This window comes from Molossus molossus, unplaced genomic scaffold (genome assembly GCF_014108415.1).
Source record: "Molossus molossus isolate mMolMol1 unplaced genomic scaffold, mMolMol1.p scaffold_m16_p_12, whole genome shotgun sequence".
Classification (NCBI taxonomy): domain Eukaryota; kingdom Metazoa; phylum Chordata; class Mammalia; order Chiroptera; family Molossidae; genus Molossus; species Molossus molossus.
In genome coordinates, this window is record NW_023425347.1 from 69,873,525 (window position 1) to 69,888,443 (window position 14,919).

Sequence of the window (14,919 nt, forward strand, 5' to 3'; positions counted from 1 at the left end):
GGTATAGAAGCTGTGGGTATAGTGAGCTAAATAAACATACCAGAAAGTGCAGTTTCTTCCTATGTCCTCTTGTAAAGTTCTGTACATAATTGTATTACAGTTGCTCATCGTCTATATATGTCACTAGACTGTAAGCTTTTGGGATCTGGAACACTGTCTTACTCAGTGTTGTATCTTCATTACCTAACGATGCCTAAAAGAATGTGTGCTGAATAAGTGATAATCGAATGAAGTTATTGATGTTTGAACTGATATTCTAAAATTATTTGAAATGTTTTCAAGCATGATATATAGAATGTAAATATTTTAAAACCTTATGGATTCATATTCAGAGATATTACTTATATGCAGAAAAATGAATTATTAATCATTTGAATTAAGTGGTTCTTAGAAGCACATTTATTCTATAATAATACTTAATTCTCAAAAGTATATATACTTATATGTATTCAGGAAGAGTAGCAGTACTTACATAACTTTTTCAAAATTGTCCTTAAAAATTTTTTTAATGTTTAGTTGAATACAAGATTAACTCATGCTTTTATTAATTTATTTTTATATCATTATCCAAATGGGCCCTAAAAGTAGAATCCATTTTGACTTGGATTTACTGTTTGTTTTTAACTATTTCTTTAAATCTTTTTATAAAGCAGTATTTCCTGAATTGTAGAATGAATTCTCCTGAGGTTCAAAAGATGTCTTAGGGTGGTATACAGATGAATATCTTATACTTTGTAGATATATTTATACTTAGGAGTACTGGAAAAACTATAACACTTCAAATCAATGATTTCTTGTAAATAATGAAGCTAGGTAAAAATAAAGTGAGTTAAAGAAAAATAGCAAGTATTTAAATAATAATACATGCAAATTGTTCTGCAAATACTTGTACAACTGATCCATAAAGTTTGAGTAACATTTTATTTTTAAATACGTGCCTGATATTACATATGTCTAATATATCCCTAATATAGCCTTATAAATATTGTGCTTAGGTATAAAAATTAGAGCCTAGAGATTGGTATTTTATATATTTTCTGTTTTTTTAGAACAGCGGTTATCAACACACACACACACCAAATTGTATTCAAACCTTAATATGTAAAACACATTATTTGAGCCCTGGCTGGTTTGGCTCAGCAGTTAGAGCATTGGCCCACGGACCAGAGAGACCTGGGTTCGATTCCTGCTAAGGGCACGTACCTCGGTTGCAGTTTGTCCCCGGCCCTGGTTGGGGTCGTGTGGGTGGCAACCAGTCTATGTGTCTCTCTCATGTCAATGTTTCTCTCTCTCCCTCTCCCTCACGCTCTATCTGAAGATAAATGCAAAAATGTCCTCGGGTGAGGATAAAAACACGCGCGCGCGCACACACACACACACACACACACATATCATTTGAGAGCCATACCTCTTGAAGAAATAGGGCCCAGAATATCCTTTTTCCCTTTGTTACCCCACTTTCCACTTAACTCTTTGTAACATTTCTGAGGAAATGTAACCTGAAAACAATTCTATATAATTGTGTTAAAATAATCTAGATAGTCTTACTTAACAAAGGTTTATCAGAGAATTATTTTTATAGTGGAATATTTGTTTTAATATGTGTTCAAACATTTAATCTCTAGGTGCTAGTTTGTTCTGGAATGCAGCAGATGATCATCAAGAACCTGACTCTCAACTGAAGCAAGATGATACCAAGATTTCTAGTGAGGACATGAATTTTTCTGTTGATATTAATAATGAAGTTACAAGTCCTCCAGGTAGTGCATCTTCCATAAAAGCAGTTGATATTCCAAGTTTTGAAGAGAGCAACATTGCTGTGGAAGAAGAATTTAATCAGCCACCTTCTGTATCCAAGTAAGGTCTCGTTGATTCAATATTCATCCTACTTCTTTCATATTAAATTCTAAGATTCTTTTGGTGATCTAACTCATAGGTGCATGCTAATCCATGCTTACATCTACATCTACATTCATTTCTTTATGTATCTATCTGTATTTGAAAATTCTTGACTTCTTATCAATCCTCTGATTCCAATTCAACACCCCTTTTTCTTATTTAAGACTTCTTTCCCAACAGTGAGAAACCTGACTCTCGTTATGTACACTATACTTACTTAGTTGTTTGTTCCTAGTGTACACTTAAAGTAGTTTCAGAATTATTAAGAATTATGAAACAAATTTACTTGATTCGTTTACAGTTTTTATCTTTAGTCTTACAATATCCAATGACAATACTGTTTTCATAGTTATTTAGGTTATGTTTCCCCCATTCCCTTATATGGTTATGTGCTGCTGTTTGTATTCCATTTTGAGGTTTCTCCATATTCTGGTTGATTTTTTTCCCCAGTGTGTGAAGCATCACTATGGTTCTAACAGACCAAACTATGTTAAAAAAATATGCACTCAAAGAATTGTTTTCTTCTCATCCCTGCTACCTTATTCCCAAATTCTCCTTTTCCACCCAATCTCTTTAGTTACTGCCTTATCCTTCCTGTATTTCTTTTGTACAAATGAGCATATATATCTGTATTTTATGTTATTTCTTTCTTACATGAAGTATAGAAAAGTAGCATGTCATAGGTACTATCCTAAATTTTTCTTTTTTCACTTGGTAGTGTATACTGGAAATCACTCCAAATCAGTTCCTAGAGATCATCTTCATTTTTAATAGCTATATAATATCCCATTGTGTGGATGTACCAAAGTTTAATAAAACACTCGCCTATTTATGAGCATTTAGACTGTTTCCAATATTTTTCAGCTACAATGAGTTACTTTGTTGATGTGTATTTTTTAATTGTTTTAGAAGTGGAATTCCTGCAAAGTTAACTGTGTATGTAGTTTTGTTAAGTATTACCAAATTTCCCTGCAGAAGGGTTGTATCAGTTTGCATTCTCACTAACAGTGTATGACATTATCTTTTCCTATAGTTATGCCAAAAAATATGTTACCGTATTAAAAAAAAATTCTTTTACTGGTCTGATAAGTGATAAATGATATCTTGATATTGTTTTAATTTTCATTTTCAAACTTATAAATGAGTTGGATCATTTTTTCATGTTGAGGGTCATTTTGATACATTTGTGAATTATCTGCTTGTCTTTTTTTTTTTTTAATTCTCACTTGAGGATATTTTTTCATTGATTTTTAGATAGAGTGGAAGGGAAGGAGGGAGGGAGGGAGAGAGAGAAACAGAAAGAAACATCAGTGTGAAAGAGACATACTGGTTGGTTGCCTCCCACATGACCCCAACCAGGACCATGGATCAAAGCTACTACCCAGGTATGTGCCCTTGGCTGGAAATTGAACCCGTAACCCTTCGGTCCATGGGCCGACGCTCTAACTGCTGAGCCAAACTGGCCAGGGTGACCCCTCAGTTTTTAAGTGTTTTTTGTTTTTATTTTATTTATTTATATATTTTTTATTTTTTATCCTCACCGGAGGACATTTTTGCATTTATCTTCAGATAGAGTGGGAGGGATAAAGGCAGAAAGAGAGAGAGAGAAACAGCGATCTGAGAGAGACACATTGAGCGGCTGCCACCCACACAACCCCAACCAGGGCCGGGACAAACTGCAACTGAGGTACATGCCCTTAGCTGGAATTGAACCCAGGTCTCTCTGGTCTGCAGGCTGGCGCTCTAACCGCTGAGCCAAATCGGCCAGGGCTTTTAAGTGTTTTTTTATATATTAGAAATGTTAGCTGATTGTGGTATACGTTGTGAATATTTTCTTCATTTGTCAGTTGCCTTTTGACCTTGTTTGATGTTTTTTGCCATAAAATGATTTTTTACTTTAAATAGTCAAATTTATTGACTTTTTTTTAGAATTATATCTTGACTAGTATTTCACAAAGATTCATTTCAGCTAATATTTATTGAGATTATCATGAACCAAATGAGTGCTTGGTACTTCAAATCAAGTTAAAATGAGACAATATGGCCCTGGCCAGTTTGGCTCAGCAGTTAGAGCGTTGGCCCACAGACCAGATAGTCTCGGGTTCGATTCCATTTGGGGGCGTGTACCTCGGTTGCGGTTTGGTCCCTGGCTCTGGTTGGGGGTGTGCGAGGCAGCCAGTCAATGTCTCTCTCACACAAATGTGTTTCTCTCTCTCTCTCTCTCTCTCTCTCTCTCTCTCTCTCTCTCTCTCTCCCCTTTTCTACCACTCATCTGAAGATAAATGGAAAAATATTCTCGGGTTAGGATTTTGAAAAAATTGAAAATAAGCTGAGTTTTAAAGAAGAGGCATGGTTAAGTACCATATCTATAAAATAAAATATTTTGTAAAGATTAAAACTTTTAAAGAATATTTAATGAAATGAGAAGATACTCATGATATAATATTACATTTTTTAAAGCAGCTTCCAAAGCTTTAATATGGTACAGTTTTTCAGAGAAAATACATATCTATAGCAAAAGCATAGATGGAAATACTCTGAAATGTTAACAGTGGTTATCTCTAGGTATTAAATTACCTGTGACTTTTATTTTCTTTATACTTGGTGTAATTTTAAGCAGTTACCTACCTAACCTCTGTGCCTGAGTTTTCTCATCTGTCAAATAAGGATAAAATATAGTATCAATCCTATAGGTCTTTTAGGAAAGAATTTTTTGTTGTTGTTAATCCTCACCTGAGGATATTTTTCAGTTGATTTTTAGATAGAGTGGGAGGGAGGGAGGGAGGGAGGGAAAGAGGGAGAAGAAAGAAAGAAACATTGATGTGAGAGAGAGAGAGAGAGACATCAGTTGGTTACATATTGCACCAACATGGGCCCGTGATCAAACCTGCAACCCAGGTACGTGCCCTTGACCAGGGATTGAACCCGAGACACTTTGGTCCTCAGGCCGTGTGGTAAGGATTATATGAGGTGTTGCATTTGAAACAGTACCTGACTCTTTCTGCTAGTTAATATTTATTATTATTATTCTCTATTTTCTACAATAACCACAGATTATTCTTACAAGAAATGTTTTTAAATGATGCTTTCCATGGTTATTCTTAAAATATGTATTCTAATTTTGAAAGTAATAAATACTCATTGTATAAAATTTGAAAAATACATAAAAGCATAAAGAACAGTACCATCAAGTATGTAATGTAATTATAAATGTAATCTCATTTGTAAATGTAATCTCAGGAACTCTCATTTGACAAGGATCTTAACTATTTTAAAACTTGAAGTAAATGGTCTGGCCCGTGTGGCTCAGTGGTTGGGCATTGACCCTACACCAAGAGGTTGCCAGTTTAATTCCTGATCAGGACACATGCCCAGGTTGTGGGCCCAATCCCCAATAGGGGGCATGCAGGAGGCAGCCAATCTATGTTCTTTCTCATCGATGTTTCTCTCTCCCTCTCCCTCTCACTTCCTCTCTCTCTAAAATCAATCAATCAATCAATCAATCAATCAATAAATTCTAAAAATTTTTATTGCATCAGGTTCAGGAGAAATGAACAGATTTTTCAACTTCCCAAGAAACGTCTGAATATGTTATAAATAACAACTCAAAAAGGTATCATGATCCAGCTCATATGTAGCCTCATCATATATTATATATGATTCTTATCACTAAGAGCTAAAAATGGAAAACAGAATGCTGCTTGAGTCTTACCCCTTTCTCCCAGAGTTACTGCACTTCAAATATAGGTTAAAGGTACCTTGTGAACTAACACTTACATTATATATATCCTTTCAAGCAGCTCTTCTCCAGTTGTGAGAAAAGAACCTGATGTGCCTGTGTTCTTTCCGAATTCCCTGCTGGCAGAGAGTGTAAGCATGTGCTTACAGAGCGGACCAACAGAGGGTGCTAGTAACAACTCTGTAACTTCAGGGGAACCAAAAATTGAGCAAGTGATGCAACCCTTGCCTCATCAAACATCAGATAACCAGAAAATATACCAGGATTTATTGGTAAGAAAATGTAAAACATTTCATCTCTTATGAGACGCTTATTTAATGTACGATATACTAGTCAAGCCTTTCCTATCTTTAAACTGATTAGGACCTTGATATAAAAAGATTTTCTGCAAATTAGTAATGTATCAGTTATTTCTTTTAGCTTTTCATAAATTATGATAATCTGAATTCAGTTATTTACTGTAAGTTTGCAAGTTGTCAGGAACTTAGCTAGGAAATAAAGCCTTATTTTAAAAATATAAATGTTAGTATTAGGCCAAATTCAAACTGAAGTTAGTACCATAAAAAACAAGCAAGGGCCCTAGCCTGTTTGGCTCAGCGGTTAGAGCGTCGGCTTGCAGTCCAGAGAGACCCGGGTTTGGTTCCCACTAAAGGCACGTACCTCAGTTGCAGTTTGTCCCCGGCCCTGGTTGGGGTCGTGCGGGTGGCAATCACTCAATGTGTCCCTTTCACATCAATGTTTCCCTCTCTCTCTCTCCCTCCCACTCTATCTGAACAAAAAATGGAAAAAATGTCCTCGGATGAGGATAAAAAAAAAAAAGCAAGAGTTTGCACATTGGAAAGTAAAATATTTATGATAATATTTACTGATTTCATTTTGGGTAAGTAGCATTTTATTGAATACTTAGCCTAGTCTAATCAAGTGAACGAAGTAAAGTAATATAAAAGATGAATATGACAGTCTTTGCTCTTGACAGCCTGGGGGAAGTTAACACACGGATACCAGTAACAACAATAATAGGGCAGGTGGAGAAGTGCTGTGAGCGAAGGCAGCACAGACTAAAGGGGGTAATTTTAGTTGGAGGAAATAGTTGTCTTGGAAAAGTTAGAATGTGAACTGGAACATGAAGGTCACATATCCCTGGCTATCACTTCCATCCAGATTGTAGACTTTGGAACATTTGATTTCTTCATTTAAAATTGAAGTTTAATTAAGTTTACTTCACAGGCCCTAATATTTCCCCAATAAACACACATTTATTATTTGCCTGCTAGGTCCTAGACCGATGTGAGCAACTGTGTGCTCGGGGAATAAAATAGGCTTTAATGTCAGAGGACAGAGATATTCATTCTCACTTAAAATAAGAAAAGGAAAGAGTCAAATTCTGAAAGTAACAAAGATCTATGAAATGTATAACAGAAACATTACCCTTTTTTCAAATGAAAGCATGGTTTAAAACTTCTGTTTATAAAGAATTCACTATAAATCCTGAAAACATTTTTAAATCTGTTGTTTTAGAATGAAGTTCTGAACAGACAGTCCTTTGTTTTTTTAAATCAGGACAGAAACTGTTCACAAATGTTGAGAATTTAGTTTTGAGATATACTGGTGAAAGGAAATGAAAGTTTATTATTATTTCCTTCCCTTTGAATAAATTTTATTTTTATTTTATTTTTTAATTAAATTTATTGGGGTAACATTGGTTAGTAAGGTTATATAGGTTTCAAATGTACATTCCTATGATACGTGATCTGTATATTGTATTGTTTGCTCACCACCCAGGAATAGACATTCTAAGTTTCCTCTAGAGTCTGATGAAATCATTCATTAGGATGGGCTGCTTTTGTTTGTTTGTTTGTTTGTTTGTTTTTAATCCTCACCAGAGGACTTTTTTTATACTTATCTTCAGATAGAGCAGGAGGGAAAGAGGGATGAAGAGAGAGAGAGAAACATTGACGTGAGAGACAGACACATCAAGTGGCTGCCTCCCACATGACCTCAACCGGGGCTGAGGACAAATTGCAACCGAGGTATATGCCCTTAGCGGAAACCGAACCCGGGCCTTTCTGGTCCACGGGCCGATGCTCTAACCGCTTGCCAAACCAGCCAGGGCTGGGGTGCTTTTGTTTAAAAAAAACACCGAAATGCAGATGTACTTGATACTTTAGAATTTGGAAAGATAATTATTTTGCTTTTCCGTGGCCTTATGCTATTATTTACATTTTTGTTTCGTAAGATTGTTAATAGTGATTTTTCAAGTATGTCCTTTTTCTTTTCATCAGGGTCAAGTGAACCACCTGTTACATAACTCCTCCAAAGAAACTGAGCAACCATCTACCAAAGCAGTAATTATTAGCCATGAACACACCAGAACACAAAATGTTTACCATGCAAAGGAAAAAAAGCATGACTCAGGACTGGTGGACAAAGATTGTGTTTTTAATGCAACCCTTAAGCAACTAAGAAGCCTTGGTGTGAAAATTGATTCTCCCACTAAAGTGAAGAAAAATGCACATAAAGTGGATCATGCCAGGTAATTTTAAAATTTGTTTTAAATAAAGGATGAATACATTTTAGATGTATTGCAGCAGTCTCGTGAGACAGGTATAAGCTTGCCACTCAGTTCGATTGATTTATCATTTACTCAGGGCCTGCTAATGTGTGATGAATAAGAAATCATATTCTTCATTTTGGTACGAGAGAGGGTTATATAAGTAATTACAGAGATATTGTGGGGGGTCTCCTAGGTAAAGATGCCAATGAAATGCTCTGGGAGTCTTGGGGAAAGGAATGAGCTTTTATTCAGTCTGGTGTCTGAAAATTCTTCTGGAGGGATAGCGCCTGTGCCAGCTTCTGAATAGTAGGCAGTTGTGCCACCTAAAAGGCAAAAAGAGTGTAGTCACATGAGCCTTACCTTTTGCTCACCAGTTCCAACTTTTATGTTCTTCTGTTCAGATTTCTCTTCATCAAAGGTGACCTTAGCACATATTTGTTTTTAAAGAGGATAAAATCTGGAAATTGTATTTTTTTGTTTGTTTTTTATCCTTACCTGAGGACATTTTTCCATTCAGATAGAGTAGGAGGGAGAGAAAGGAAGAGAGAGAGAGAGAGAGAGAGAGAGAGAGAGAGAGAGAGAGAGAGAAACATCGACGTGAAAGGTACACATCAAGTGGCTGCCACCCGCTTGACCCAACCAGGGCCGGGGAGAAACTGCAACCGAGGTACATGCCCTTAGCGGAACCGAACCCGGGTCTCTCTAACCGCTGGACCAAACCGGCCAGGGCTGGAAATTATATTGTTAAGGTTAGCATGTTTCCTGTTAATTATTTTTGTTGCTCTATTTTAGTTACAAAAGTAACAATCTTATGATTTTTAAAAATATATCAAATAATACACAAGAATATCAAAATACAAAAGTCCCCCACTCCCCAAACTTCTCAGTCTGACTCCTCCAAGATTACTTCTCTTGCCTGTTTTATATTCTTCTAGAAATTTTCAAGTATATACATGTGTGATAGGTGGTGTGATTTCGGTTTTCTTGCTTAACATTTATAGCTTTCTTTTCTTTATAGGCACGTACAGTTCTTTCTCATGCATTTAAACAGCTGCATAATATTCTGTGGGACTCATGTACTATAATGTAGTGAGCCCTAGTCCTCTATTAATGGCCTTTTAGTCTGAATCTCTTATTCTTATCTCAAACAATGCTAAGTGAACATTATTCTACAGGTAGTTTTACATGTATCTTCAAAGGATAAATTTCCTACAGGTAGGCAGGACCAAAGGATATGTGCACATGAGGTTTTGGTAGATGTTGTCATTGCCCACCAAATGGTTGTAACGATTTATATTCCAATGGTGTAGGAAAGTGAGGCTAGCATTTGTGAGGTAGAGGCTATATAACATTTGTTGGAATGCACAGATCACCCTGCTGTCTGTGTGGAACCCTTACATTTTGGTATGGTTGCCTTTGGGGAGTAGTTTTTAGGTAACATATTTCTTCACAGTGGCCATCCTATTTTAATGTCTCGAGTGTTAAACATTGAAATTAACACATTTTAGTATATAATGGACTTATTGAATTAGAAGGTTTTATTTGCTTTTTCAAATGATTTACATTATCTACAGACATTTTTTAGTATGTGCAAGTTTTCTGATTTAATATGAAAATTGCTTATAATTTTAGGAAAAAAGCAAAGAAAGTAGAAAAGGACTGTATATTCAGAAGATATTATCACTATAATACATCATAAAAGAATAATGTCTAGATAAATCGGTAGTATCTCTTTCAACTTATTCAGACAGTCTCCAAAGCATTAAGTATCAAGAAAGTTAAGGAAGAATTCCTTATAAAGACCAGAACTATTAAGCATGCTTTCCCATTGCTTGGTGATAACATCACTGGCTTCAGGGAATACTAATGATGAGAATGAAAATACCTGATAGTTATTTGGGTTTTGTAGGGATAAGGACGCACAGTAGCTGGCACATATAAAATAGCTGATATGGAAAGTCATAGCTATTCTTTGACTAGAATATTCTGTTGACCACAACAAAGAGTATACAAAGGACTCTAATTTTAGGGAACAGAAAAATTGATAGCAAAATACAAGTTGCTGAATACAGTATAATGAAACAGTGGTTATAGAGCCCCAGAAAGTAAGGTAGACCTGATCTTAGCTTGCCAATTACTAGCTGTTCAACTTAAGGAAATTAGTTAAAAATCTTTATTTCTCAGTTTTCTCAACTGTAAAATAAATATAATAATAGTACCTACTTTATTTTTTTGGTAAATATTTATTAAGTGCCTGCTACTAGGCACCAAGAGATACTACAGTAGGGGACAGAAACAGACAAAAATTCATGGGCTTTAATGAGGCAGTTAGACAATAAATAAGAAATGTGAGTTAAGTATATATAGATAGCCAAAGTGCTAAGGAGAAAACAGAAAAGTAGGGGAAGGGAAATGTGAGGTATTGGAGTGGTCAGTAAAGTTGAGATAATATGGATGACCTCTCTGATAAAAGGTTTCTTTGAGGGTTAAATAAGATAATGAATGTTCAGCAGAGTGCCTGGCACATGATAAGGCATCCATAAAACTTAGCAGCTATTATTGTATATATGATATAAAGGGAAAGGCAAGTCAGTTAGTTAACATTAACGAGATAACACCTGCCAGCCAAAGTGAGTTGAAGGTTATATCTAACAAAAGAAAATCAGTGTATACACACATACAATAGTTCATATCCAGAGACTGGTTGATGTTTTTTATTCATTACAAATAGAATCTCTTCAACTATGAAAAATTTAATGTTCTGAGCTACTCACCAGAGTTTGTAATGTTATATTATTAAATGTGTTTTCTATTTTGTTTTTGTTTTATACTTTACCAATGACTTTTACATTTTGGGGCCTGTATTTTGTCTTAAAACCATGACTGATGTTTAAATTTAGGAAAATTAATTTGTGTTCCACTTTTAGCCTGTGAATCATGGATTACCTTCTAGGTTATCATATTTATCCCTTGAATGTATCTGGATCAAGACTTAGATGTCTGAGCACTCAGATAAAAAGCACCATGAGGCTTAAAGCCAAAGACCTTTTGTTACTTTCATAGAATGGAACATATTTAGAATAGCACTATTTGGTACTCAGAATAAGATAAATGATGGCCTGCTCCATTGTGTCTTTCAGTGTGTTGGCATGCATCAGCCCTGAAGCAGTGATCTCTGGATTAAACTACATGTCATTTGCTAATGTTGGCATGAGTGGTGTAAGCCCTAACAGTGTGGATTTGAGCATGGAGGCAAATGCCATAGCTCTGAAATATTTAAATGAAAATCAGTTGTCACAACTGTCTCTCACTCGATCAAACCAAAATAACTGTGACTCATCTTTTAGCCTTCTACATATTAATACAGACAGAAGTACAGTCGGGCTTAGTTTAATTTCACCAAACAACATGTCATTTGCCACCAAAAAATATATGAAGAGATATGGACTCATACAAAGCAGTGACAATAGTGAAGATGAAGAGGAGCCTCCGAAGAATGCAGATACCAAGAGTGAACATTTATTGAATCAAAACCTCACATCCATACCTGAGCAACTTGATGGTCAGAAGGAGCCTTCTAGGAATGCCCGTGAAATAATTAATTGTAATAACTGTGAATCCTTGGGTACCCACATAGATATGCCAGTATTGAGAAATATTACAAATGAGGTTGTTCGGCCAAAAGCAGCACAGCAGTTGAATGAAAACCCAGCTTTCTTATTAAAGAACCTTAAATCAAGTCCTGCAGTGAACCTCCGAACTGGAAAAGCAGAGTTTACCCAACATCCTGAGAAAGAAAATGAAAGGGACACTCCATTTTTCCCTGAAAGTTTGAAACCTTCTGAGACTTTAAAGCAAATGAATAGTATGAATTCTGTAGGCACCTTCTTAGATGTAAAGCGTCTCAGACAGTTGCCAAAATTATTTTAACTCCCTGCCCTCCTGATATGAGGACAAGATGTCTTCTGAAGATACTTAGAGAAGCCAGAGCCTTTTGGTAGTTTGGGGATTCCTAATTATTCTAAGGGTGACCCTGGTTTTCTTTAGTAACAGCTGATTGCAGAGAGCTGACAAGTGACCTGATTGCTGTAAGAATGGCTAGCTAGTAGGGGGCTAGGTTCTCTTGTTAGAGAGCTTTCAGTGGCACTGAAACCTTTTAAAAAAGTAAACCTTGAGATCAGTTGTTTCAACAAATTGAGGTAAACAGACACTATCCAACTCTGGATCTGAACTGTTCTTTATACTGTACTCTTTGAAAATTAAGTCTGTTTTCCCAGCATGTTGCATCTATGCATCCACCCAGTATCACCTAAAGAATGTAAAATAAAGTTATCATGACCCTGACTAAATTAGCTAAATCAACCCTTACTGAATTTAAGGGGAAAGTTTTGTTTTTAAAAAACAATTTAAGATCTTTTTTATTCAAGAGCATATATGTCCTCTTAAGATGCATATTTGTTCAATACTGTGGAAGTAAAACTTTTGCAATATAATGGGTTGACGTAATGTTACATGTTTAACATATAGCATTAACTATCACAGAATAAGAGAATTATTGGTTATGAGTATGTTTTATAAACTTTGTGAGTTTTTCAAATGTTTTAATTTTTTAATAGAACTAAAATATCTATTAAAGTTAATAAAAATGTCTAGATTGACTGTTTTCATTTGGCCTCTGTTATAGCATATCATTCTCCACTTAAAAAAAAAAACTTGCCCGGCCAGTGTGGCTCAGTGGTTGAGCATTGACCCATACACTAAGAGGTCACCAGTTCAATTCCCAGTCAGGGCACATGCCCAGGTTGTGGGCCTCATCCCCACTGGGGGGCATGCAGGAGGCGGCCAATCAATGTTCTCTCTCATCGATGTTTCTATCTCTCTTTCTCTCTCTCTGGGATCAATAAAGAAAAAAAATTTTTTTTAAACAAAAACTTCTAGACCCCAGAAATTTATAAAAATAGTAGAGTTTGGGGGTACCCTTCACCCAACAACCCCCAATGGTAATATCTTACATAACCATGGTAAATTATTAAAATCAAGAAATTGACATTGGTAACTAAAACAGATCTTTCAGGTTTTACAAGTTTCTACACACACTCATGGATTTACCTTTTGGTATATAACTCTATGAAATGTTATCACTATTACAGATTTGCATAATGGCCACTACAATCAACATACAGAAAGAACTGTTTCCTCACCCCAAAGAAACTAGTTCTACCCTCCTTCCAATCCTAACCCCTAACAACCAATGGTCTGTTCTCCATCACTGGAATTTTGTCATTTTGAGAATGTTAATGGAAATGGAATTGTAGTATATAACTTTTTGAAGTTGGTTTTCACTCAGCATAATGTCGCTGAGATCTATCCAAGCTGTCGACTGTATCAATCGTTGCTTCCCCCCCCACACCTTTTAAAATACTGTTTTAAATTGTTATTTCTGAATATAAATGAAAAAATCCTCATTCATTTGAGAGAGAAAGCTCTTCTACTGAAGTTAAATTAAAATGTCACTGCCTTATATCAAAGCTTGATATATAAACTGGAAAGAAATAGACTGGATCTCTACTTTCCCACCCAGCTGGTGCTTTCTGAAGTAATAATCTGATAAATCCATCTACAGTTAGCAAGTCCAAGCATAGCCACATGGTGGCTCTCTGCTGCGCCCCACTGGAGCCAGGGACCCAGCTGCATCTTTCCCTTCAGTATTGCTCTTTCAGGTTAAAATTGAGATGAGTCAATGGCAGTGATGATTCTGTGTTTCCCTTTGTTTCCACAGGCATTGTTTGAGGCTTTAGTTATTTTAATAAGTAGCGTAAAAGTCCATTTACGGACTTCATTGGAGTAAAATTTTAATGGAATTGTCAATGCCACTGTTTAACTTTAGCCCGCAGTATTTCACCCAAGAGAGTGTAGGTACAATTTATATTGCACATTATTGAAAAAAAAAAAAGGGAATGTTAGTGAATTAACTGACAGCCTCATTAACTGTGCCATTATCACTGGGAGCCCACACCAAATAAGAAGCTCTCTATCTGAACAATAAAAACTGAACCTTAGGCTTTTTAGGCAAAATCAAATTCCATCACTTCTCTTACCACATCTAATTTAGGCCTCTGATATATTGCTTAAAGCAGTGTGGAGAATGAATTTAGATAGACTGCAGATTAATTACTTCAACAAAACATCTCTCTACTAAATACATGTCCAGAGAAGAGGGACCATCACTGAAGGCTACTCTAGAAAGTTCTGTAAGAAGAGTGTTTTACTATGGGGAGTTACTTGGCAAACTAATTGCCATGATAACGTTTAGGCATCTTTGGAAAAAGCATTAGTACTGGGAACATTGGAGTAAAAGACTTTGGAGATGATTGCTTCTCAAGTGACATTTCTCTGAATTTTTGTCTTTCATCCAGTCCCCGGCACACTGTTGATAGATATGGGTGTGCTACTTCAAATGAGATAAGAAAACGATGGAACTTCTGTCATCCAGAAGCATACCCACTAGTCTGCATCCTGGCCAACTAGCACCATCCCCCCCGCCACACACATACACCTAATGTCGCCTCTGAGTCCCTTGGTGCTAAGTACTCCATGCTCACTTGTCCTCTGCTCTGCCCTGCCTGTGCTGGAGCCCTGCAGATGTGGGTGTAGATATGTGAGACATGAGCCTTGCCCTTTGCCAGCTGTAAAGACTAGGGAAAACTGCCCTGGCCGGTTTGGCTCA

General features: G+C 36.1%; 1 protein-coding gene across 1 annotated transcript in view; it reads left to right on the forward strand.

Annotated features, from left to right (window-relative positions):
* STIL (STIL centriolar assembly protein) overlaps nucleotides 1-12,122 on the forward strand; it is a 47,685-nt gene extending 35,563 nt beyond the window's left edge. Inside the window, exons 13-16 of the mRNA XM_036256802.1 lie at nucleotides 1,626-1,857; nucleotides 5,700-5,910; nucleotides 7,921-8,171; nucleotides 11,333-12,122. Of these exons, the coding sequence (XP_036112695.1) occupies nucleotides 1,626-1,857; nucleotides 5,700-5,910; nucleotides 7,921-8,171; nucleotides 11,333-12,122 (1,484 nt within the window). The remainder of the gene's footprint in view (nucleotides 1-1,625; nucleotides 1,858-5,699; nucleotides 5,911-7,920; nucleotides 8,172-11,332) is intronic.
* Nucleotides 12,123-14,919: the final 2,797 nt, after the last annotated feature.